Genomic DNA, 25911 nt, shown 5'->3' with positions numbered 1-25911 from the left:
CTGGCTCAGGATGTTTTTTGAAAGAATGAGGAAATGAATGAGAGGAGAATAAAATGCTGAAGGAGGAACTGGTTTTTACATTTTGTTGTCTGTGTTTTGGTGGGGAAGAGGACATTGAATTCAGTTTTGGATATGAGTTTTAGAAACATTGATATTAAATATAGACAGGAACATAGGCTTGTCAATAGGCCATTAAACATACAATAGGCACAGATGTCCAGCTGGCCATTAAACGTGCAAAGTGAAGCTCAGGGAAATTACAGTAAAGGTCACTAACATGTACTGAGCTTTGCCATGTGCCAGTCTCTGTTCTTAGCATTTTACTGATCTTAGTAAAGTGGAGCTATCAATTTATGGAAGCAGAAGCTGAAGCGATTGAGTGGTAATGTCCAGAGGGGGTGCTTGAGAATTAAATAGGGACAGAATCCAGAGGCACAGCAGCATCTGAGAGGTGAATCAAGAAAGAGGCGCAAGATCCTGGGGAACACTGGTGTTTAAGGGATGTGTGAAGAAAGTGGTGACTCTTTGAAGAAGCAGCTAGAGAGCAGGAGGGTTGGGGTGAGGGAAATCTGGGAGAGTGTGGTGTCTCTGAATCCAAGGAGGGAGGAGGGATTCCTGGATGTCTCAGAGATCTCAAAAGTGGCCGTGGTCTTCTGGATCGAATAATTGATGTTGGGAAGAGTTGTTTCAGGAAACCCTCGGGAAAGGAAATGGGTTGAGGGTTTGAGAATTTCAGGTTGCTGTCAGGAAGGAGCTAGTAGCGAGGGAGAGTTTGGAAATGCAGTGGAGGGAGAACATTGGTGCTGCCTGACTTCTGGGGAGGTGGGAGTTGATGGCAACTGAAGTGTGTTTGATGGAGAGATGTTCTCAGACATAGATTTTAGTTTTTTTTTTCTTCCCTGTAGAACCTTCTGATTTCCTTGTTCTGTAATTTTCCAACGGATCAAGAGGCTATTGAACTGTATAGGCTGCACATTGCTTCCCTGGTTCATTGTCAGTGATAGAGCTGGGGACAGTAGGGCCTTGTCGGCTACAGCCACTGACTCAGCAGCCATCAGCAGCAAGGACAGAGGTTCTACTGCGTTCTTGCTTTACCTTCTTTCACTGGCATCAGCTGTTAGTTTTGTTTTTCCAGGTTACCTTGGCTTCCCATGGTTGCATTTTCACTGATTTCCCCTAAGCCTAGAATTCTGGTGGCACAAAAGCCATCTTTCACAAGTAGTCAGGCTATCAGTAGTTGAGATGGCTCAGTAATGTCTGCAACCACATATTTAATAAAACCTAAATTACATCTGCATCTTATGAAATTGAAACTGCATCAACTTTTGTTTTTTCTAGTGACAGGTATTGGCTTTCTGGTTGGGAACATAAAGCTAGTGTTTTTGGAATGTGCTTTCCAAATATAAAATGTGTCTTAGTTTCCTGATATGTGGATTCTGAAACTTTTTATCTTGCTTTAGATTTTATGAATTGGTGTCTAGTTTTAACATGCCCATAGATAATGGAGCCAGGTAACATAGACTAAGTACTTAAAAACAAGTGCTTTTCTCTTTGTCACATTTGAAAGAAAATATATTTTATGGAAATAATTAAAAAACTGACTTGGTTATTTGAAAATAGTTTCTCATAATTGTCATTATATACTCTGAAGCCTAAGATGTTATCTCGTTTGATAATCTGTTTAAAAGATTTACAAAATAGTTATCTGTAGGTTTTGTCTTATAACTAGCCTCCTCCATCAAAGTTAATAGTTATGCTTTCAGTGAAGTGAAGAGTAGTCAGCAGAGTATCCTGACTAGATATTTGATTCTTGCTGAAGCAAAACTGCCTTACACATCTAGGAAAGACTAGATAGGGAAGATGGATGGTTTAGGAGGAGAGGCATATTTGTACAGTGTCCTATAAGGTGGTAAAATTTGGAACTCAGATTTTCAGTAACTCCATAGAGTTACATGACTGATACAGAAGCACATAGCTCCCTCAATGATTCAGCCTCTTGGCATTTCTTAGCTTTTTGTCATCAAGACTTCTTTACACTCCTAAAATTTATCGAGGACCCCAAGAAGCTTAATATTTGCTCTATTACAGATTAAAAGTGATAAATTGAAAATATAAATTCATGAAAATACCAAAATAAATTCATAATAAAGAGCATATATTTATGAAAAATAGTATTTTACAACATCATGAAAAAATATCATTGCTGTGTATTTTTGTCAATCTCATTAACATCTGGCTTGATGAAAGACAGCTAGATTCACAAATGTGCTTCTGCATGCAGTCTGTCATTTGGAATATTTCACTGTGAGTCATGAGAGAATGAGAGTAAAAAAGACAACTCATATTTTAGTAGTATTAAGAAAACATTTTTGAACTCATGAACTCCTGAGAGGATTTCTGGGACCTCTTGGCAGGAGTTGAGTGGGAGGGGGGTCCCTGGACTACACTTTGAGAACCACTGGACGAAACTATATTTCTTGATGACCATTTCCTTGGTTTCCTTTCTTCTGCCCCTTGGGGCCTGGTAAAATATGCTTTATGTTGACTCCTCAAATGTGTTTACTGATTTAAATTTCCTGTATAAAATTCCAGGGGAAGGAATCATCCAGTGAATCAGGCCTTCACTTCCTTTTCACGATGCCTTTCCCCTTAATTAGTCATGCTGTAAGAATCTATCTCACTCCTTTGACTCAGCCGCCATAGAGGTGCCACCAGACTCTTTTTACTATGCCTGATGACATTGTAGACTGGTTACAAATCAAGATAAGTTGTTCAGGAAAAAAATACTCCCTTTTCAGTACAAAGAATTCTAGGAAGTCTTGGAGGTTGCTGGGAGAAAGAAACTAGAATTGTTTCCTAGAAACAGAGTGGAAGAGTCTTTGGAGAAGTTTTTGGGGGCCTCGCTGGCACATGGGATCCACTCTGCTCTCCAGGAAGCATATGCCATCTTCTAGTTCGCATTTCTGCACCAAGGCAGTGGCAGGTGGCCCGAAGAGTGAGTGGGAAGCAATAATCAGCTCTCCAAGTAACAGCATTTTCATTTGCTAAATGTTATGTTAATGTTCTCCAAACTGATGGTAGAATTATACAAACTTAGGCTGAAAATATGCATACTGTTCATATTAAGTTTTCAGACTTCTGATAAAATGTAGGTAAATAATATCAAAAAGTATCTTAAAAATTACACAGCAAATTTTGTATAGAACAAATACGTGTACAACTGACAACATTTACATTGGAACAATTTTATTAGCTACGTCAGAAAAATGCCTGCATGAATATAGTAGCATAAAAACAGTTGCTTTTGCATTTACCTTGCAAAGAAATGGAAGCAGCAACATTTTAAAAAGAGCATGAGTTTGTGTGCTTTATCTGGATGAGTAGTGGCATTTTCTAACTGCTTGCCTCTCGGGCACGTAAGTCATCATGGTACATTCTTACTAATAGACTTTGAACTTCTCTCTCTGTCCTTTTCTTCTGGGCCGTATATTGCCGCCTTTAGCGCTTCAGCATGGAAGGGATCTCAAATGTCATTCAGAATGGCCTCCGCCACACCTTTGGAAATTCAGGTGGAGAGAAACAGGTGCTCGGTTATCCTTATTTTCCTCATTCTCTGCTTTTTCATTTCCTGTGTAAGTGAAGATCCTGAAAGCTGGTAGTTTTACTAATTTACTAAGACCATTGCTTAAAGAGAGAAATAAAAGTTTATTATAAAAGTTCATTATGTTTATAGTCTTGATAATGAACAGAATTTCCCTTTGAGGAAAAAGCATTTTTCAAATTGGACAGTAGATTAAATGCATTCTTAATACATGTTTTAGAGCTCCATTTCTCACTCTTAGTTTTAAACAAATAGACATTAACATTTTAACATATTGTATTGCATGTGTAGGAAATCTGCTTGTGAAAATAACTAAACTAAAATATGTGACTCTAATTCTAAAAGTCTAAGAAGCAAGATGTCATTTTTAGGGGAGGAAGGCCAGAGGTTGGTACGTTTGAGACTAGAGTTCTAGGTCAAAAATATGTATAGAGTATATATTACCTCCTTTAAATGAAATTAATGTGTTTTTAAGGTGTATTGCATAGTCAGCCAACTCAAGTTGTCTGCCAAACGAGGCATGAGACATTATTTATACAAGATTATACATTGTATACATTTATACCAGATTATACATAGATACATAATCAAGTATCTAGCAGTTTGCTTTTGATTCACATTTTTGTATACTGATTGAAGGGATGTCACCAACATGGGAAACATTCACATGAATGGGTATGCTTCAAATTACCTTTCGCTATATGAAATTTTCACCTTAAAAGAGAAAGCTCTTTAAGTTAGCTCTTCTGTGCAGACTAAGAAGGTGTACAAAATGTAGCTTGTAGGAAGTTTAGCAAAAGAATGCCTAGATCAAATGCCTGGAGTTTTGACTGAAGGTAGTTATGTGTTTCTCAAAAAGGGGGATCATTCCTATTAAAGAGGGAAGGTTCACACGGACATCTGCAGCTCATCAGTGAGCTCCATGAAGGGCTGTTTGAATTCTGGTTTTCATTCCAGTGCCTCTCACCTCTCTCAACCTCACAAGAAGGCAAGGAATCTTCCAGACTCCACTGAGTGGAGCAGGGAGGTCTGAAAACGCAGCCAGGAAGCCAGAGAGCGGGCCAGGGTGCAACCTCCTGCTGCCTCTCCAGGTTGCCTGACACGTGCAGAGAGAAGCCAGGAGGACATCATTTCTGGCCTTTTGTTGTTGTTCTTTACAAAGGAACATTCGATTATACAATTTGGCATCACCTGCAAGAAGTCTACATCAAAAAGATGGTGGAACACTTAAGTGTCTCAAAGATTGAACTATGTAGTTTTACCAGTTTTCTGGACTTAGGGATCCAGTTATTGTAAAGCAGCTTTCTTTATCCTGTTTTTCAGTTATGGGCAGGATAAGATCACTCAATGAGGATTAGAGCTGAGATTTAGGGCACGAGGTTAAATCATGGGTGGAGCTAAAGAGATTCCAGGTGAAAACCACTGGCTTTCTATATGAGCACATGTGAAATGCATGGAACCATTTTTTTGGTGGGATGGTAAGAATAGGAGAATCTGGACAATCATTTATGGATTATGCTTTCATGGGATTAGTTATAAGACATGGCGCTGTTACTTGTGAGCCTTTACAAGTAGTGAACTAGGAAGTTTGTCTCAATTTCAGACATGAATTTTCATTATTCATTTCCCCTTAGGCCTTTCTCTATTTTCACTTTTCTCCTTTAATACCTAAAAACGTTTATAATGACTTACCCAATAATTTAAAATAATAGTAATAACGCCTTTCTAAAACGATTTAAGTGTGTCTTTGTTAGCTTCTGCAAGAAGCTAATTAGCTTCTGCAAGAAGCTAGTGTGTGTTTTCAAAGTTGTCATGTTATATATGTGGACCATTTGTTCAACCAGAATAAAAATGGTCTGAAACAGAATTATTTTGCTGTTGGAAATTACTTTATTGTGCAGAACTATTAAAACTATGTTTTAGTTTAAATTGCTATTTTAAAATGTGTTGAAAATATGCAAGGAGAATGTGAGATAATACTTTAAAAATGAACAAATTGAGTAAATCGTCCTCAGACTTAGTCCTATGAAATTTTCAATAACTGAAATGCAAAAAATTGGTTGTTTCTGTTGACACTAGGTTTGTGTGAAGCAAATAGAGATGGACAAAAAAAAAAAAAACCATGAGCTCCATCTGAGATAGTAAGATACCTTTATTCCCATACAATACCTGTGTTTTCATTACCAAAGTAGCTTATGTTTTTATGTTATGAAATAGACCTTCTAGTAACAGTATCAAATTTTTTGGAGATAAGGTAATTCCGATTTAAGTGACATATTTTTTTAACTTGGCAGTATTTGACTACAGTCATTCCTTACGAGAAGAAAAACGGACCACCATCTGTTGAAGATCTTCAAATATTAACAAAAAGTGAGCAAAGACAAAATGAAACTATTACCTGATTTACTTTTGCTGATCAGTAAACACCTGACTTTAATTGGCTGATTTTGTTGTTAGTGTTTTGTCAATTTAGGATATAAATGATGCATATAATTGTTTATTTTTATAAGAATGAAGCCAACGATGGCTGTGACATTGAATACAACAGTAACTCTAGTGCTGATTTGTAGTTTTCCTGTTTTTCTGACCTTGTGAAATATTTATGAGCTAAACTTTTGGGGAAAAGCGTAACCTGAATCTCCATCATCTCTTACGTGTTTAAGAACATATCCATTTATCATAAATAAAATTCTTCATGGATCTTATATATCTATGACTGTCAGTAACTGAATAGGAAAGATTTAGGGTAAACACTTTTTATTTCTTATGAATGTAGAACCTGAGGGAGTAATTATAGGTAGAACATAAATTGACAGTGATGTTTTAAAGAACATGCGTTCAAGGCCAGGCGCGGTGACTCACGCCTGTAATCCCAGCACTTTGGGAGGCTGAGGTGGGTGGATCACGAGGTCAGGAGATCGAGACCATCCTGGCTAACACGGTGAAACCCCATCTCTACTAAAATACCAAAAATTAGCCGGGTGTGGTGGCAGGCGCCTGTAGTCCCAGCTGCTGGGGAGGCTGAGGCAGGAGAATGGCGTGAACCCAGGAGGCAGAGCTTGCAGTGAGCTGAGATCACTCACCACTGCACTCCAGCCTGGGCAACACAGTGAGACTCCATCTCAGAAAAAAAAAAGAACATGCATTCATTCAGTAAGTATTTGGTGAAAGCCTACTCTGTACCAGGCCATGATCTGGGCACTTGGGATACTTCAGTGAACAAAGCAGACAAAAATAATCCACCTTCAAGGGGCTTGCATTAAAAAAATTGTTAGATTTAAATATATATGATACTGAGTATCTCTTATGATAGCCACAAATGAGCACTGAATTCTGGTTCTATCCCTGTTATTTTCAGGGATATCCTTGGAAGTTACTTACTCTCTTTTGCTCACATTGAAACAGTAGCATAAAAAATATTTGTTCTTTTTACTTCCCAGTAAATAGATTAATGTATGTATGATTTCGGCTAAGTTACTATCAATTAGCCTTGTTGTCACTGCCGTTAAAATGAAGGGATTGAATTTTGCTGATCTGTTAGGTCTTTGTGATGGTAAATATTTGTGATACTTGCTAATTAGGGGGGAACCAAATGAAAGAGCATCACATGGATGAGTATTGATGACGATACTTATTTTGGAAATTCAAGATATGGAGGAATGGACAAGGAGAACCTAAGAGTAGAAGCAGGTGTCATATTTCTTAGCTCCCTGCCTGTTAACTTGGAGCTTTCATTCTTTCCTTTGGTGAATAATTCTTTAAAAAGTTTTATATTTAAATATGGATAAATCAAGTGATGCCAGCCAGTCTGAAATAAAAAATCAAGAGATTAACTGGGTAGCCAGCCCTCTTACTTTCAGGAAGAACTTATGAAGTTATGCGTGTCCAAGATCACACAGGGGGATGGTTAATTACAGAGCTGGGTCTCTTAATTCCCAGGAAATTATACTTTTAATGATGCTGGTTTTTGGTATGTGATTTTATATAGAAGTTAGAAAAAAATTTTAAACATGATTGGAAGCAGAAATACTGAACATGGTAGCCCTCTAAAGAAGGGAACATAAATAAATATTGCTCATAAGCCAGGAATTACTGGCTTCTCAGATCAAGAACAAATACTCCGTTGGTCAAACTAAAGTCATCATCTAATTCCAGCATTGAGATATCTTTATAGGTTGACACAGTTTGGAATCTTTGGACATATTTGGGTCCAAAGCTCCTTTTCTTTCCAAAAGAAGAGCTCTGTGGAGAGACAGTCACAGTGTTTATGCATAAATAGTCTTCCTCCTAAAAGCTATTAAGGGATTCTGGGTGTAATAATAATAGTAATAGAAATTTTAATAATATTAGTAGTGTTAGTTACAGTTGATACATAGCATGTACTATGTGCCAGACACTATGATATGACCTTTGTATCTGAATTAGTAGCTTAGTCCTCATTCACAAACCTTTGAGATTAAATCTATTATTCTCATTTCACAGAGGAAGAGCTCGGTACAAAAGTGGTTAAGTAGCTTGCTCAACATCACACAATTAGGAAGTGGCAGAGCCAGGGTTGAAACCCAGGAAGGCTGATTTGACACTTACACTATTTTGCCTTGTTGTATTGGTGGGGAAAAACAGTGAAATATTTTTACCAGGATGCTCGGGAGAAAATTTGAGTTGGCAGACTCTGTTATAGTATAATATTTGTGAGTTTATCTCGACCTGAATGATCTAGCTTAAAAAAGAAAAACATTATACTAGGTGGCTGTTTTTTCTATTTTAGTTTTTACTTAGAAGATAAAATTGTCAAATTAGGATGAGGTTAATTCTCCCAGGTTCCTCCCCTAGTGCAGAGGAGGTGACAGCCAGGCAGATGCCAGGTGCTGCTTCATGGAAGTCTGTTCTTTATTTGGGTCTTTTCTTTGAAAATTTCAAGGAGTCTGACAGATATGCTTGTTGGAGGGTATAGCTAACTTTCCATTTCTCTGAGAGTTTCTCTAGTTTGCTTGATCTACAGCACTGAGGTCCTCTTGTTGCACCGAGTTCACTGAGGTGCACATTACTGTAACCCACTTTCCAGTATTATTGTAGAGCGAGGCTCCTTGTAAATAACCCAGTTCCTCTTTTTCGCCTCTACTGTTTGGAAATTTTAAAACAGGGAAGTAACTCTCAGGTAAGCGGGATATTCTTACCTAAAATAAATTCTTGTAAACTTACTCCACTAAAATAAATTATTGGGCCTTTATTGTTGTATTCCTTTGTCAGGAAAATCACCTGTAATTTGCATGAGTCAGTTATATCCTATAATTAAGGAAGATGAAGGCCACAATGATTGAAATTAAATAATATTTTGATCTGAATTTTAATCGTCGTCTTTTCCCCTTTTCTGTTTTGCAGTTCTTCGTGCCATGAAGGAGGACAGTGAAAAAGTTCCGAGCTTGTTAACGGATTATATTCTGAAAGGTGAGTTTTATAATGGTATAGGTGCGATGGCTGGGAGGTTTGGATTAGTCAGTAAATACATCATCTTGCTAATACATTAGATAGTAACTTCCCAATGCACAACTTTCATTAATCTTGTTATGCAGGGTGAGGATTAGATACATGACTGACTTCTGTCAACATTATATATTACGGTTTTATAAAATTTAACTTTTATTTATTTGAGGTTTTGGGCTGGAAATAATCTCCACAGCTAAACTATAAACATCGAGGGAGGTAGTAGAAGAAAATTAGTGAGATGGCGCCATAATCATGTGGGTATCAGATGTTGGCAGGTTGGCACTGGGAAGTTTGAGAAGGGTGGTCTCTGTCATCTTGAGGACAGTGGAAAGGAGGAGGACAGATCATTAGTGAGGATGGATGAAGGAAGTCACATCTGTGAACAGTGCCAAAGGGAATACGAAAGGGACTGATGTAAGGCACAGGGAGGGAAGCGGGGAAATAAAAAGAATGGACTTTCATAAACCCAGGATAGTGAAAAACCAGCCACAAATCTTAAAGGCAAGATGAGGCTCACACAGGATGGGAATATTGATGAGGCAAAAGAAGAGTGAGAGGTTGAGTTACTTTGCTGAGGAAAGAGCAAAATTTGGATGATAAAGAAGGGACGAAGAACTCTAGAAGCAAAATTAATACTTTTCAATGAAGTATTTTTTAAAGTAGCAGGTATTCAGAGACCAGATTTTGAAAGCATCACAAAATGCATCTTGTAGTGTTTGATCAAATTTTGAGAGCAATCCTCTTTTAGTAACAGTCTTCTTTGGGTTCTTTCTCTTCTCCATTCAAGTTAGCTGAGCACAAGGAAGAGGAAGATTTCTGAGACATTAGAAATCTCACATGGACTTTTCTTAAACCATAGTGTCTTGAAAGGGGAACCTCAGTAGTATACTCAGGGTGCTCAAAGTGAATCACACGTTTCACTTTTAAGAGTCTTGATGCTGTAAGAGCTAAGAAGCATGAGCTAGCCATTAGTGGGTTAACACTGGGGTAGAACAGACTTGAGTTGACATCATTTTTAAAAATAAGCTGGTTTTCTCATGGAGGATTTTCTCCCTATTTAATTTTTATTTTTTTTTTTTTTTTTTTTAATACCTGACATCTTTGTTTGCTTTTGTGTTGTGCTAGCATTGGTATGAAAGCTGGATTGTTCTGAGGTTTGTTCTTCTAGATGTGAAACAGGAATGAGATGGACATAAAGAACATGTCTTAAATTTTAATTATAGCGGGTCCCTATGGCTCTGTGAGGGCCAGAGATAGAATGAGCTTCTGAAGCATTCTCTAGCTATGTTAGCATTTAACTGCATGGAAGGATGTTATGACCCAAAGAACAGAGTCCTCTGGGGGAAAATGATTTTTAATTCTTTACTCTGAAAACCTAGGACTGTAATTGTGAACGTTACCTATACCGCATGCCTTAGGGAAGCAGCACCCATCTAATTCTGCTCCTCATGCTCGGGCCGCTGGCTCCTGTCTGTAAGCCCAGTTCTATCTATACTGTACCTGCTTCTGATGAGCTGTCTGTGTGCATGTGTTGTGGTTTCGTCTTGGCTTTGTATTGTGAGGACTGGGTGGAAAAGAAGCGAGGATTCAGACTACAGCAGAGACTGTAGTCAGAGAAAACGAAGACGGGAGTGTAATGCGGAGATGTATTTAAGTGTGTGGGAAGGTGGTGAAGTGGGGTCATTGAAAATGCTCTTTTCCACCCATCCTGAAAGTTCACAGCTGGTTAACTGTTCCTCCCCCTTGGGGGCCAGTAATAGGACACTTTGCCTGGGAGGGGGATATTGCTCAAGGGGATAATACTCCTTCCCCTTTTTTGGCTAGTTTGTTGTTGTTTTAACAGATGAGTGTGGCTTGGCTGCCTAAATACACCATCTTAGTTTTAATGCAAACGTCAGAAGTGAAAGAAGGTAGAAAAGTGGTCTCATTTGGCCTGAGAAAGGGAGTAGGGTGGGCACTGTCTGTGCTAATTGAGCTTCTCCTTCTCACACCTGCTTAATGACCCCACTGCAGCCTGCCGCCACTGCCGCCTTGAAGGTAGGACCCAAGGCTCATTCTGAAGTAATGTATGCGTGGCTGCTGCCGTGCTGATCCTAGTTAGGAATAAAAATGTGTGCAGAAACTTGCACCCTTCTTTGACTTCCCTAGGGAGCCTGTTTGCTGTGTCACAAGCCTCATAGTATAGGGCAAATGTTAGGGGCTTCTTTCTCCAAGTGGCACCCTAAAGAGACATGGCCTTTTGGTATCTCATTTCTGGGAAATTCTGTGTTGAGAACTCATCCTTGTTGGGTATAGCCTCTTAAAACCTTTAAAAAATTGCTACTATCGATCTTTGCATTAACATTTAGTTCTCATTAATTTTTTAAATGTACATGTAAAATGTATGTTTTGTGTAAATGTATACAAAATATACATTTTTACCTAAAAGTTCTCTTTTCCTTCTAGTTCTGTGTCCTACATAGACCAGCATCTTTATCTACGGTGGGCTCCGAGCTAGATTTCCTACAGCATTATTCTGAAAGCTGGCTACCATTGCCTTCTTGCTATTGGAAACTCAGCACATTTGAACTTGGGTTTGATTTAGTATTAACAGATCTTGACTTCACTAATTCTTTATATTATAGAACCAACGGAAATATGGGCACTATTTTGAATTCTAGAGATGGTTTTTGTTAAATCTACTAATAATTATGAACTGTTCTCTTAGTAGAGTAAGAGAGTAATATTAATTGTGCATGTGCAGTTATATTTCTCATTAACTGACAGTATGCCCATCTGTTTTTATGGCTTTCTAATCTAAAGTGCACTGATGAACTAGATTAAAGCCTTGGGAGAGTTATACTATAAATTCAGTGATGGCAAGAACCAACACTGATTCTTGTGAGAATTGTCAGTATAAATATTACCTACCAGTATTGTTCAGAGATTGAAACATAATAAACTTGGGCTGCTCCTGAAGAAGCAAAACCAGAATATGCATTACTTTGGCTTAATACTTAGTGAACATTGGAAACTGTTGGTGATGATGGATTTTGTAGCTTGCTGCTTGTTTAACCATTGGTCAAATTTTAACCATTAAATTGCCATTCACTTTTAGAATCTTGTACTGTTTAACTTTTGATTTTCAAATGTTCTGCTTCAGGTGTCTGTGAAGAATTTGTACTTTAAAAGTTCGTATCCTCTGAGGTGCTTGACAAAGTGTACACTGCAGAATTGCCTATTCTCATTACGGTGTCATATTTTATTCATGCCTGTGTGTTTTTCTTAAGTATGAATTCTAGATACAGCTACTTATGGATTCATCAATATCATGAGGACTTTTGCTGGTTCCAATCAAATCAATGGCATTTAATAAATTTTTTAAGAAGTAAAAATATGTTTGAGAGCCTTATATTTGGGGTTTTGTGTTGTATTTTTTTTTCCTTAACAGTACGAGATTCTTTCCCTTAATTCCACACAGAGCCCATCGCTACAGTGGGCTACGAAGGAGAAGAGGAGGACTTTTTTTTTTTTTTTTTTAAGAGTATGCTGAGCTGCTGTGGAGTGACAGAAGTCCTGCTCTTTTTCTGGGGCTGTGAGACATTTCAAACAAACAGCCATGCAGCCCCTCCCATAGACGACATGAATGAAGTAAGAGTCTAAATGGGACCTGCTACAGGAAGCTTTCACAATTCCACCTGTGAGCAAACAGGGCTATACCTATTCCTCACTCCACTCAGCAACTGAGACGCTGTGACTGCAAAGGGCAGGGGCTCGGTTTGAAGTTTAATGCCTGCTTGGCATTTCAGCCGTCATCTCTAGGGGTATGAGAAACTTGAGATGGTTTCCTTATTTTATTAACGTTCTTATGTGGAACTTACTGACCCTTTCCCCAGATGCACACATACCCAGTAATATTAATAATTTAAATTAGTTTGATGTGAATTTGTAAAAATGATGCCTTGTACTGAAGAAATGTAGCTTTAAAAGGTATATGATGTAGCAGAAAGTCCTTAGGAGATAAATTTTTTTAAAGGAGATTCAACAGTGGTCTGTTTATAGCTCATTCTTAAATTGATGCTTCTAAAATGTATGAAAACATACCTATTTTTTCCTAGCAGCTCAAAGTCTCTTTGCAGTCAGGCTTCCCCTGATTTTGCTTGGTAAAGTCTTTCTTCTTCAGCATTGAACTACTGTAGGGTTTCCCACCACAATCCTCCTGTGCGTAGCAAGTTAATTTTGATACTGGTTATGAGCACGTTTCTGACAGCAGGTAGGTTTCTTGTCTCCCTAAAAACAGCACCGCTATGCTGCGTACTCTGGGAGACACTCTTCTTTTTGCAAGGATTCCTTGGGAAAGACCCGCCTAACGACAAAGGCCCGGGGACTTCTTGTGACACCAGAGGTTCACTGGACTAATAACCTTGAAAGGACAATTTGTCTTTCGGATCCCAGAGATGGAATCTTTTTGGAAGTTACACTGTGTGATTTCAACTCACAATGTTTATTTCCTGCCAAGAATCAGGTTGCAGATAATTCTCTTACAGCTTTGTGCGTTTTGAAGAAAACAAAAGCAAACTGTAGAGCTATGGTGCACTCCAAGTGCCATATATCTGTTTTATTCTTCAGGAAATTAGATTTGTTTTTCTTTTACAAGAGCACAACAGGAACCAAAGTAAAAGAGTAATAGATACAGCACTCAGGATAAATCATATCTTTAAAATAATAATAAAAAAATTTACACCTTGTCCTATATCCTGTTAGTATTTTCATAATATGGCCATGATAGAAAAAACAAAAAGCAAGCATCTACAATTTTTTTTGATAAAGACTTTTTATGCCAGGAATGGATTAATTATCAACAAAATTCATACTAATCAGGCTGATGTCAATCTATTTTGGTAACATATCATTAACAAATTTATTTTGGAAAAAGAGTAAAAATATTGCCCCCTTGATAATATACGTCTTTTTTTTCCCTTTGAATGCAAACAGCTAGAACACCGTTTCTTCTTTTTCTTTTTGATATTCTTAAAACGAAAAAATGGTTAATCGTTTCAGGATTAATAATTTACATAAATTAGGTCATTATAATAATAAATTAATTTTTTTTAAAGTTCAGCAACCTCTGTCCAAGTATTTACAACAATACTTGAAAGTTCCTTTACAAAACAGAACACATTTTCTTTTCACATTAAGCATACTGGGTATCTGTGTCTTTCACAACAAGCATTTTTAAAAGAAAACTCAATGCACAAATGGGATAATTAGTATAAAAGTGCTAAGGGCTGTTTGAAAAGTTAACACTATAGTATACAGTCAGTTATATTTGAGGCATACTACAACAAACTTCCAGCTTATTGTGGACAATATTCCAGTAGTTTCAAACCATTGTTTGAAAAAAAAAAAAAAATCCAGGAGCTGATTAGTGATGCAGATAAGAACTGCCATCAATGTCTCTGGCCAGTGAGCAAATTGAAAACCAACTGAAAGCAAATCCAAATGAGGAAGATTTTAATAAAGGAATACCCTTCTCCATAGCAGGTGCAATGCTGACTGCTCAAGGCGTGCGTGCACACACACACACACATACATACTCACACACATCTTTCCAATTAAACTGCAGGTAGAATGAGATTTTGTGTTATTCAAAAAAATTTGTAAGTGATCAAAGCATTAATATGGAATGCCTGTTTATCTGCCTTTGTTCTGGTTAAAATCTCAAAAATACATTCAACAGGAAAACATAAATTGTATGTGTATAAATATATATGTATATATTATATACACATGCACACAAATACTTCTGTTTTTTGAAGCATAGTTACATAAATACTCCTATAATTGCTAAAGTTTAAAGAGGCATCATGTTTTTTGAGCTTCAACAAAGGTGCTTGAATAATACACAATTAAAATGAAGTAGTTTCTATTTTGTAGGATCAGTATATAATAAGGAAAAAGAATCCCCAAACAGTCTTTTTAAAAAAAGTTTCTTCTTAAGCTAGAGCTTCAACAAAAACTATGAACAACCAACAATAGAACAGAACAAAGCAACAAACAGTGAAATACAGCCCCTGGAAATGCCTGGTGTTCGCCACCCTCTCCCTCCTTCCTGTCACGTTGTTGTAAGAAAAGCTCCAGTGCTCACATCAAGAAACGACTTAGATCTTGTTCATGTGCTGACTCTGCTAGGAACTGGCTGATTGGCTTGGAAGAAAATAAAAGCAGCAAAAAGTATAACTGTATATATTCTTAATAACCCGCTTTAGAGAAATGTTGCTATCACATTTCTCTGGCTTCCTCACTGCCTACTGCAGTTGTGACTGTATAGAAAAGAAACTTGTGGCTTATACCTGGGATGGCTGTCAAAAGGTTCTGATGTGCTCGTCTGGTAGTTCTAAGGTGGTTATGGCAGCTGGGTCGCAAGGCCTTTTTTGTTTCCTGCTCATTCAGGCCTAAGCTTTGCAGCAACCAGTGCAGTCTTCAGAGCAATAGGAAAAAAATATCCTTTGGGCCACTGAACTGCTTTTACGTTACCAGGTTTCTCCCCGAGCCAAGCTGACCAATTTTTCTTCCCGACACCACCCTCCCACCCATTTCCCCATCGAAACTCACTGTCCCCACCCCAAATATCTCTACAGCTATCTTACAGGCAAATATATCTTAGCAACTTTAAAAACTTTGGTTCTAAGAAAACACTTGGTCAGTTATCTTGAGGAAAAGTGGGAATGCTTGTTCTGCACATTGCTGTAGACAGAGCCCATCCCAGTAAGGTCTTAGCGCTGTACATCAAGTCACAATCCAATACAATCCACTAAGCAAGTGCACAAATTCTAGTTTACTTTTTAGAGCAGATTGAGTCATCTTCTGTCTTTTGAAACCGCAACGGAGTTGCCTTTCTTCACACTGTCTGGTAGAAATTGTCTGCCTGTAGATGGTTCTGTTTTTGCATGCTGTAGAAGCCACTGAATCTTGCATCTGGTTCTGCAATTCTTAGCATTCTCTGGGAACTGTCCACCTGGACTCTGGTTCCTTTCTTGCAGTCCACAGATACTAGCTGATTATTTAAAGAAGAAGGCTATTTAATGAGAGGAGGAATAAAACCACAAACAATTAGCTGCTTTACGTTATTGCAAATGAACAGAAATTTAGTACCTGACTCAGATGAGATAATAGTTTCACAATTCATTGACAGACTGTATGCAGAGTATCACATCCTGTTCTAGTACCAACTCTACTTTTATGAAGGACACTGACAAACTGTATTTAAAGGTGAAATGTCAAAAAACTATGTCAAATAGGAAGATAAAACTGAAAAAAAAAAAAAAAAGGACTGGTGAAATGATTTCAAATCCTTGAAGTGCAGACCTGTGTTTAAAGGGGGTTGAAGAATGAGTGGAAGGTAGGCAGATTTTAAAAACAAAGGGATGATTTCTAACCACTCAGACTGTAGAACACCATCATAGGCTGGGCCAGCCCGTGTGTTTCTAGTCATTCCATACACTTTATGAGTGGGTCTGTTTCCCAGCTTTGGACATTGGCAACTGTATCCTGACCCAGTATAGAGGCTGTGCCCGATGCACATTTATTCAAAGGAAAATCGGAGGCAGGATAACCGCAGGACAGAATTTTTACTTGCAAGGGTTAACCAGATGGTAAATTATATTACATAATTGTTCAGGCTGTTTCCAATTCTTAAGGTTGTATGATTAAAATAAACCAACTCAAGGCAAAAGGCAGAATCAGAGTTGGAAGGGATTATGATTTATTTCCCTTAATACAGGTTTTTCTTATCTTTCAAAATAGGCAGATTTAGAGGCCCTTTACATTTGTACTGAAAACAAATATATATATTTTCTCCCGCAATATGAAATCTGCCTCTCCCTACCTTGTCTACTATTACTTTCCACCACCTCTTCATCTTTTGTGACCTTTCCACTTGGTGCTTGCCTTTGATGCATTGACCTGTCCTTTTGCCTTCTGTATACCCTCATGATCTTCCAGCCCTCTCCTGAGTATTATCTCCCTCCCTTTGTGACTTCTTTTCCCTTCCAATTCTAAGTTGACTGATGACTGATAAATGCCAGGTGATCAAGTTTAATGTCTAATATAAAGAATGATTTAGGAATAAATCCAGAGGTATTTGTTCATTTGAAAACTTTAGAGTACCTCCAGAAAATTGGATCCATGTAAGGTCAGGATTCATTAACCAATGGATAAAATTCACCTTGCGATAAGTCCAACCCTGGGCAAGTACTATATATTTGATTCGTACTATAGCCTGGTATGGATTTGAGGCTATGAATAGCAAAGTAAAAATTTCACTGGTTAAGACACAAGGTTTCAAGCAATTTCAATGTAAGTGTAAGTTTTCCTAGATTCATCATTCAAGAGATTTTTTCAAGACAGTACCTTAGTTGGTGTTCGATACCAGCAAAGCAGTGGTATCCACTGTTTCTTCTGATTGATGAACAGGAATGCTATTATAATAGACAGGCATATAATTATGGGAACCACAACTGAGGCAATGGAGTCCAGTGAAGAATCTCCACTTGGGTGCAGTCTGTTATCTCTGTAATCTACCTGGAGGTGACCCATATCTAGGAAAAGAAAAATTATAAGCATTTATTACCTAAACCGGAATTGTTCAGGATTATTTTAATGACATTGCAAACAGAGACTGGCAACTTGGTTTTATTGCTTCTCAGTTTTTTCAGGCTAAAAATGTGATTAAAATCTAATTTTGATCCAAAGAGCTCTTAGTAGAGGGCAGAGTGCTTAGGGATGAATGTTAAAAAAAAAAATCAAAGTGACAATCTTAATAATTGGATAAGATGATGCCGGCTCTAGCTAATCAAGAAAATAAGAAGGTGCTTAGGTAGATTTTGAAAAAGTGAAGTAGACCATTAAAATATTTTGATTACTATTAACATATATGGTCTTCTCAGATTTTGAAGAAGAAACAGCTGATCTCCTTGCTTACTGGCAAACGGGACTAGAACAAAGCATATTCTCTTACCTACTAGTGTAATAACTAAGACTAATTAGATCAAAACTAATCAGAATCAGGAGGTTGGTCTTTTGGTTGATACTCTGGTTCACTGAACTCTAAGCAGTATTGTCTTACTTTTCATAAACTTGTTGAAAATCTTGCTTAGGCGTATTAGACAGTTTTTCTGACTTAATGAATTATATTGCATAGGTGACTACATTTAGTTTTGCACTTAGGAATGACGACCTTTATGTTCTTTTATTTATTTTTTTTTGAGACGGAGTCTTGCTCTGTCGCCCGGGCTGGAGTGCAGTGACCGGATCTCAGCTCACTGCAAGCTCCGCCTCCCGGGTTTACGCCATTCTCCTGCCTCAGCCTCCCGAGTAGCTGGGACTACAGGCGCCCGCCACCTCGCCCGGCTAGTTTTTTTTGTATTTTTTTAGTAGAGACGGGGTTTCACCGTGTTAGCCAGGATGGTCTCGATCTCCTGACCTCGTGATCCGCCCGTCTCGGCCTCCCAAAGTGCTGGGATTACAGGCTTGAGCCACCGCGCCCGGCCCCTATGTTCTTTTAAAGTATCTTACAATGTATGTTGCAGACAGAAATAAGGTTAAATATATACCAGTAGGGGGCACCCCCTAAAGTTTCCTTATTTTTATTCTATTTTGAAATCACTGTAGTCAGGTTTTCTAAATGCATTAACAATCAGTTTAGTGAAAGACACATGACACACAATGTCGAAAAGAGTTACTCTCAAATTGTTCTGGAAATTCAGCTTATGAAGTGACAGAGCTTTGTGGTATGTAAGACTGTGGTTTAAAACTCAGATTTTAAATGATATATGCTTCTGTGTGTGTTCTGGAGGGGTGGTGGGAGCAGGGAGGAATGGGAGGTAGAAAACATTCCTAATCATTTTAGCCGGTGCAGATGGCAGTAAAGCTTTATAGAAACATATTTATCAGCATCAAGAAAAATGTCAAAGATAAGAGTAACATTTTATTGATGAATTCAGATTTTAAATACACAACGAATAAAAGAATGAATTTTACTTTCCCATATTCCAAATGAAATAGAAAGAAGTTTTAGGAATATGTGTCATACAAGAAGAATAAGATATAAATTAAGGAAGGTCTCGGTGAAAGAAAAATGAAGCTGCAAGTGAGGTCTGTTTACAAAATTCAGTCTTCCGGTGCCGTTTCTGTGCTAAAACCAAGCCCTAAAAGTTAGCTTTGAGCTTTGTAGCAGCCAAAGCCAAAAATGGAAACAACTATCAGTCTTTAATAGGATTCACAGTGTCTTCTAGGTTAAAACAAATCAGTCGCCTAGGAGAAGTATACATTTTCTTGCTATTGACGCATGAGAAAATTTCTCTTTAGGGGCTTTATAACATAGATACTATGCAATGCACAGGTCTTCAACATACTATAAGTATGGCTATACTTATGACCGAAGTCTAGCCTCTAGAACAGGGCCTGGCATACAGCAGGCACTAATATATTTATTGACTGAGTGAATGTAAGCATAATGCTAAAGCACATTCAGTCAGAACAATTTTACAGAGAGCCAAAAACACTAGGCCCAGGAAATTGGCTTTCTGGTCATCTGGCTTGATCCATGCATAACGTTTAGAATATCTAGAGTCACAGACAAGTAATCTCTCAAGCAATGAATAATGCTTCTTCCAAAAGAAATATAAAAATTATATAGCAATGATTTGGAAAATATGGTTGGAGTAGACAGGAGGCAGTACTGAGTCACGACCAAGAGCTAGTTTATATTACTGATCAAGAAGAGGTCTACTTTTATATAAAGAAAAGGAAATATTAACAGCTATTGGGAGACAAAATAACATCTTTATTACACACAAACTGAAAGGATAGAGCAAGAAAAAAAGGCATGGAGTAAACCTGGTGACTGGAAAAATCAACACAGGTAATAAATATAACTCGCATGAAGTGAAAACTGCCCAGAAGTAGACGGTAACCTAATGTACAAATGCTCAGTGCAGAATCTACAAGAGACAGTGACTAATTCATGATTACTCTCCTTATAAAGTTTATATATACATACATTTGAGAGATGGCTTAGAAGTTCCAGAGATACGAAGCTCTTATGACTAGGAACATATTTATTTCCATCATTACAAAGTCTCTGAGCAAGGAGGGCCAGGAAGGAGGCATTTAATCCAGTTACCTGCTGACTTATTGTATCAATGTGTGGTGTAAATATGTTTCAGCCAAGCAGGTCTGCCCGGGAACAGTTACCTGAATTTACTTCAGCAAGTCATTTAAAAAGTTACTCACAGGAAATTTTAAAAATTAGGAAAAAGCCAAAATAGACCACATAGAAAACTAAAACTGGCAGATCTCAGCTGCCTTCAGTGCTTACCTCTAGGGAGATGGACGATATCATTTTCGCTAGGCGTGGGCCACAGGGGAACCTCCAGGTCAACCTCTCCTCGATGGTTTGTCTTCTCAATGGGTATATTGGTTGGTTCTGGGGCATACATTTCTAAAAGAAGGGAACATTTTTCATAAGAGATGATGAAGCTGCTGTATTGTTGGCTTTTGTATTCTCAATTCAAATGGTGCACTCAATTCAAGCCCACATTTCCTGGGACGTGAAAGCTGCAGTTTCTGCCATTTACATCATTCATGCTAGAGAATCACAAGCTTTGCAGTGAAAAGGAACGCGTCTTGTAACATTTAAAAGACAGAAGAATTCTCTACTCCACCAGGGTCAAAACTGCTTTTCACGTTCAAATGGTGTTGGTTTTATAACTTTATGGAAACTGAAGGGGACTAGCTGAAGTGGAATTATTTCTTTCTTTTTTTTTTTTTTTCTTGAGACGGAGTCTTACTCTGTTGCCCGGGCTGGAGTGCAGTGGCGCGATCTCGGCTCACTGCAAGCTCCGCCTCCTGGGTTCACGCCATTCTCCTGCCTCAGTCTCTCGAGTAGCTGGGACTACAGGTGCCCACTACCGCGCCCAGCTAATTTTTTGTATTTTTAGTAGAGACGGGGTTTCACCACGTTAGCCAGGATGGTCTCAATTTCCTGACCTTGTGATCCACCCGCCTCGGCATCCGAACGTGCTGGGACTATAGGTGTGAGCCACCGCCCCCGGCGGAAATTATTTCTTTTACTTTCCAGCAGCTAATAAATGTTGGTGTTTAATAGCTGCTGCTTTTTAATATAGGGGTGTTGAATAACTTACACAAAATATGTTAGCAAAACTTGAAAAAGTTAACGCATTGTCCACTTCTTATGGACTTCTTGGCCATTTCCTCTCCTCTCTCTTCCCCTACATGGGAACAGACTGTAGGGAGACCTCATGAGTGTAAGTCTCAGATGTCCATTATGTTACCACTAGAACCATTTAGATTAGAAACTGATCTTCGGTAAATATATTTACATTTTCCAGTTTGATCAGATAGGTATACTACAACATAAAACAAACTGAGAATAATATTATTTATCTCAAATATCAGGTCTTTTTTCAAAAAAAAAAAAATCAGAGCTTTTCTCAGCTCCTACAAATATTTCTTTATATTTATACTTTATCCAGCTGATGACAACTAGCCCCACATTTTAAAGCAATTCATTGTTAAGAACCTGTTTTCAAAATGTGACAATAAAAGTTTGTGTCATGCACGTATTTCCTGTCGGCCAGATCCTGCCATATTATTCACTGATTTTTACAAAGCAATTACTCAACACGTAGGATCCTAAATACTCACCATTGCCTAATTTAGACCAACATAAAATATACAGTATATAAATTAAAACAGGATTAATCATCCCCTCTGCTAGAGTGATTGTTTTCTGTCTCAAAGTTACCAGGCTTTTGAGAAGTAAACCTTAAGATGACTTTGAGAGAAGAGGCAAGTGACAGAAAAGAGAGTACTTGCTAAGGTTCCCCCATGAGTTAACTAAGTACCCAGCCAGGGAAAGAAACCCAGAGAGGTTCAGTTAAATCGCTCAAACGCATTTAGTAAGTGGTAGAGCTGGGATTCAAATGCAGTTCTGTGATTCCAAAGCCCAAGTTTTCTTGCTGCCTCCAAGAATAGTCTTCTGCTTTCTTAGTTATATTATAAAGCCTTTAGACATAAAAAGAACTGGGAACAATTATAGTTTCCACAGGTTCAGTGCATCCCTGCAAACTTGAGAATTAAAAATAGAAGTTACTGAAAGTATTACCATTTGCAGGCGCAGGGGCCTAAGCACAAACCACTGACTCTCAAATTTTTAAAAATCATATCAGAATTACCCAAAGAGCTTAGAAAATGTGCTGACTCTCCCAGGTCCTGATTCAGTAGGTTTGGACTAGGTGACTCCGGGAGGTGTGTGTGTAGGGGGATGGTATTTAATCCAGCCACTGAAAAGCTCTCATAAGTGGTATGAATTTCCTGGGTGAATATGGGCAGAAAAGCCACGTTGCCATTTACTTGACACCTTTCAGTGTCACACACCCTTCTGTCCCTCCCCTGCCTAGTCCAGGGCTTCACACTGAGCCTTCCTATGACAACAGGGGCCAAACTGCCACTGGTTTCTGAGGCCTCAGTGTAAAGGGCGAACTTGACACCGATTCCACCAAACCTGTGAATGTCAATGGCTAAGTAGTCAAAGCTTCTGCAGAGGCCCCAGAGCTGGGACTGATTGAGTTCCACCTCAGGCCTTTTCCTGAGTGAGAGCAGTAGAGAAGTAACTTTGGAATTATTTTGCCTTGACCCTCCATATGGATAGATTTCAGGTGAAACTCCACCAAGCTGAGGCATGACAGTGAGTCCTCTTCCCACAGGGGCTCTACTTGGAAATAGCAGGGAAAGTTAGAAGGCTCTATGGTGAAGGAGGATGTCTCCTTCAGTGATTAACTGTATTACCATTTGTTCAACAGATATTTCCTGAGCACTTCCTACATGGCAGGCATTGGTTTTGGGCATACAGTTTTGAGTGAGACCAATCCTGGCCCCCATGGATCTCTCCTGATGAGTGATGCCTGACAGCTACTTCTTACTTCCAGCAGCTCATAAGCTGTCCTGTGTATTAGCTCACTCCACCACTCAGTTCAGCTCTGATTAAAATCCACCCACACCTCCTTATCACAAAACACTCACAGCTCCAGTTCACAGTCCTCAAGTCCAAGGGAAGAGAGTCATTTCCCTTTAATTTGAACATAAAAGGGAAGCTGCCTCTGAGCAGTTTTGCCAAAAAGAACAATTCTTTAGTTAAAAAACTGCTTGTTGAAACAAAAAGAAGTGGGAATGCTATTTGCTTCCACGCCTAGACCCAGGCCTTCTTCCATGGCTAAAGACCGCCTTCTACCCAAGACTCTAAAATAGAACCCTTCTGGTATTTACTACAAGAGCCCTTTATAGCTGTTGGCATAGCAGATGGACAGTGCCAGGGCGACTTACAAAAAGCTACATCCAGCCCTGCCACAAAGATCATGGGCACATGGTCACAATCACGCCTGTGCTCATACTTGATCTGAGCTTTGGAGGAACTCAAGATAATTTACTGGGGATATATTTTACTTTCGGAGGCATCTGGTCATCTGTTAAGAGCTGCCTTCCTTAAAAATGTCCTCTTCTGGAATATGGGGCGAGGTGGCTGGTGCTCACAAGCTGAGGTCCGCATTTTTTTGGGAGATGGAACCTGAGGTCAATTTAGGAATAGGGGTCTCATCCTCTGATAACCAGCTGCATGACTTTGGATAACACTCTCAACTTTCCTGAGCCTCAGTTTCTTCTGTAAAATGAGACAGGTGCTAATCACCTAACAGCTCACAGGTTCTGTACGCCTATCCAAATATGGTGAAGGTGGACAGTGTTTTGTAAAGAAAGAGGATATTCAGAATGTCTAAAGGACAAAGCAAGGTTCTTGCTGGACAGACTGGGAAGTGCTCCCTCCCACACCATCATTTCTGAGATGGTATAATCCTCACAGCATTTCTGGGAGGTGGCATGTGCTATCCAGATGAGAAATGGAAGCCTGAAACTTTGGTGATGAGTCTTGACTAAGATCACACAATGAACCAATGCAAGAATGGGACAGGAATCCAGCCTTCCTGGCAGCCCATACTGGATCAAACAGAAGGTGGCACAAGCTCAACTGATTGCAATATTGCTTAAAGATGGAAAAATGTTTCATCAGGAATACAGCAGATGCAGAAAGGAGAGTTAATCAACAGAAATTAAATTTCAACCCAACAGTAAATCTTAACTGAGAAGTCACTGGAGAAATCTCTAATGACGAACAAGGATGTTAGCAGTATCTGTACTCTCTCTTATGAAACTCACAAACCAAGGAGAATGAATCTATCTCTATTTCTACCACCACTACCTGAATTTGGGTCCTTATTATCACACCTAGGACATTTGCAGTGCATGTTACAGCTGTCCTGACCTCTGGTCTCTCTCTGCTTTAGTCATTCCTGCGCACCACCCCATTACACAAAGGTTACCCCAAAACACCTTTGTGATCATGTCATTCAGCTGCTCAAAAATAAGCCTTCCCATTCCCTATGAAGAACAAAATCTACACTCTTCATTTGATAATTAAGGCCTGAAAAATCCTGGCCAAGCTAGTGTTTCTGTCCTTACCTACTGCTACTAGAGCTCACTGCTCTAGGGGCATTGGCCTTGACCTTAGAGGCACCGGCCTTGACTTTTCCCATCTCAGGTCTTGGTCAGGTTATCCTCTTCACTCCAATGAAGAGAGCACATCTGTCCTTTAAAATCTAGCTCACGTCCTTTCTCTGTGAAACCCTCCAAGGACACTCAACTTCATAGTCCATCTTAGTCATGAACTTTGCATGGTCTGCATGAGAGTTGCATGACCATAACTCCCAATGGGAGAGGTGAATCCAATTCACCTCTCCCATTCTGTTTTGAAACCACTCTGATTAGACTTTGCCTCCACCACTGTACTTCTGTGAATGAAGTTCATTACAGCAGTGCTAAATGCACAAGTCAGTTCCCACATTGCATCTTACTTGGCTAACAGCGGCGCTTGATTCAGCTGTTGACTCTTTCCTACCAGAAACCCTTTCTCCACCTGGCTTCCATGTCACTGACCCTCTTGGCTTCCTCCTTTATTCCTCCTTTATTCCTGGTGCTCCTTCTCTATTTATTTTGCTAGGCCCTCTGTACCTGCTCAATCTCCAAAAGTTAGAAGGTCTCAGGGCTCAGTCCTGCGCTCTCTTTTCTTTTCTATTTATTCCTACTCTTGGGTCATCTCATCTAGTCTCAAGGCTTAAAAACCTTGAGACTAGAAACCAACTATGGTTGACAACTTTCAAATTTATAGATCTACTTTCAATCTCTTTCCTGAACCCCAGATTAGATATTGTCTATTCATTATCTCCACTTTGATGCTGAGTATTTCAAGCTAAAAATGCCCCAAACCAAAATGTCGCAGTCATCCTTGGCTCCTCTCCCACTCACTCCCCACATATATTCAAATCTCCTACTGATGCGACTGATATGGCATAGTCAGAACCTGCCCACTTCTCCCCACCTCCACGGCTACCACCCTGTTCAAGTCACTGTCATCTCTCACTTGGATTCTTAAAAAAGCCTCAAAGTTGATCTCTCTGCTTTCACTCTTGACCTCCATGCCCCACAGTCTTATGTTCAACCCAGCATCAGAGAAATCCCATTTAAAGGTAAGTCAGATGCTGTCGCTCCCTGCTCCAAACCTTCCAAGGTTTCATCTCACTCAATACAATCCTGCACTCATCTGTGAGAGCCTTTATGTCTGGCCGTGGCTGCCTCTCTGCCCCACTTCTTACCTCCTCCTTGCTCACTGAGTTACCTCCACACAGCTCCTCCTGAACATGCACCTTGAACAT

General features: G+C 39.0%; 2 protein-coding genes across 9 annotated transcripts in view; one reads left to right on the top strand and one right to left on the bottom strand.

The window, feature by feature from the left end:
- Window positions 1–25911, top strand: part of FEZ2 (fasciculation and elongation protein zeta 2) — a 69663-nt gene that overhangs the window by 33689 nt on the left and 10063 nt on the right. Inside the window, exons 6-9 of one of the 4 annotated variants that reach the window (XM_017871283.1) lie at window positions 3503–3583; window positions 5896–5971; window positions 8984–9049; window positions 11534–12464. In XM_017871283.1, the coding sequence (XP_017726772.1) occupies window positions 3503–3583; window positions 5896–5971; window positions 8984–9049; window positions 11534–11550 (240 nt within the window). In that variant the 3' untranslated portion in view covers window positions 11551–12464. Of the gene's footprint in view, window positions 1–3502; window positions 3584–5895; window positions 5972–8983; window positions 9050–11533; window positions 12480–25911 lie in introns of those variants that run through there. The other 3 variants (XM_017871281.1, XM_017871285.1, XM_017871284.1) reach the window with 3 other exon arrangements.
- The window catches only part of CRIM1 (cysteine rich transmembrane BMP regulator 1), a 197358-nt gene continuing 185002 nt past the window's right edge, over window positions 13556–25911 (bottom strand). For 3 of the 5 annotated variants that reach the window (XM_017871279.1, XM_017871280.1, XM_017871278.1), the window contains exons 14-16: window positions 20448–20570; window positions 17480–17667; window positions 13649–16145 (exon numbers count right to left, since the gene is read on the bottom strand). In XM_017871279.1, the coding sequence (XP_017726768.1) occupies window positions 15969–16145; window positions 17480–17667; window positions 20448–20570 (488 nt within the window). In that variant the 3' untranslated portion in view covers window positions 13649–15968. Of the gene's footprint in view, window positions 16146–17479; window positions 17668–20447; window positions 20571–25911 lie in introns of all 5 variants that reach the window. The other 2 variants (XM_017871276.1, XM_017871277.1) reach the window with 2 other exon arrangements.

This window comes from Rhinopithecus bieti, unplaced genomic scaffold, assembly GCF_001698545.2.
Source record: "Rhinopithecus bieti isolate Rb0 unplaced genomic scaffold, ASM169854v2 scaffold_6547, whole genome shotgun sequence".
Classification (NCBI taxonomy): Eukaryota; Metazoa; Chordata; class Mammalia; order Primates; family Cercopithecidae; genus Rhinopithecus; species Rhinopithecus bieti.
This window is presented reverse-complemented; position numbering and strand designations above follow the sequence as displayed.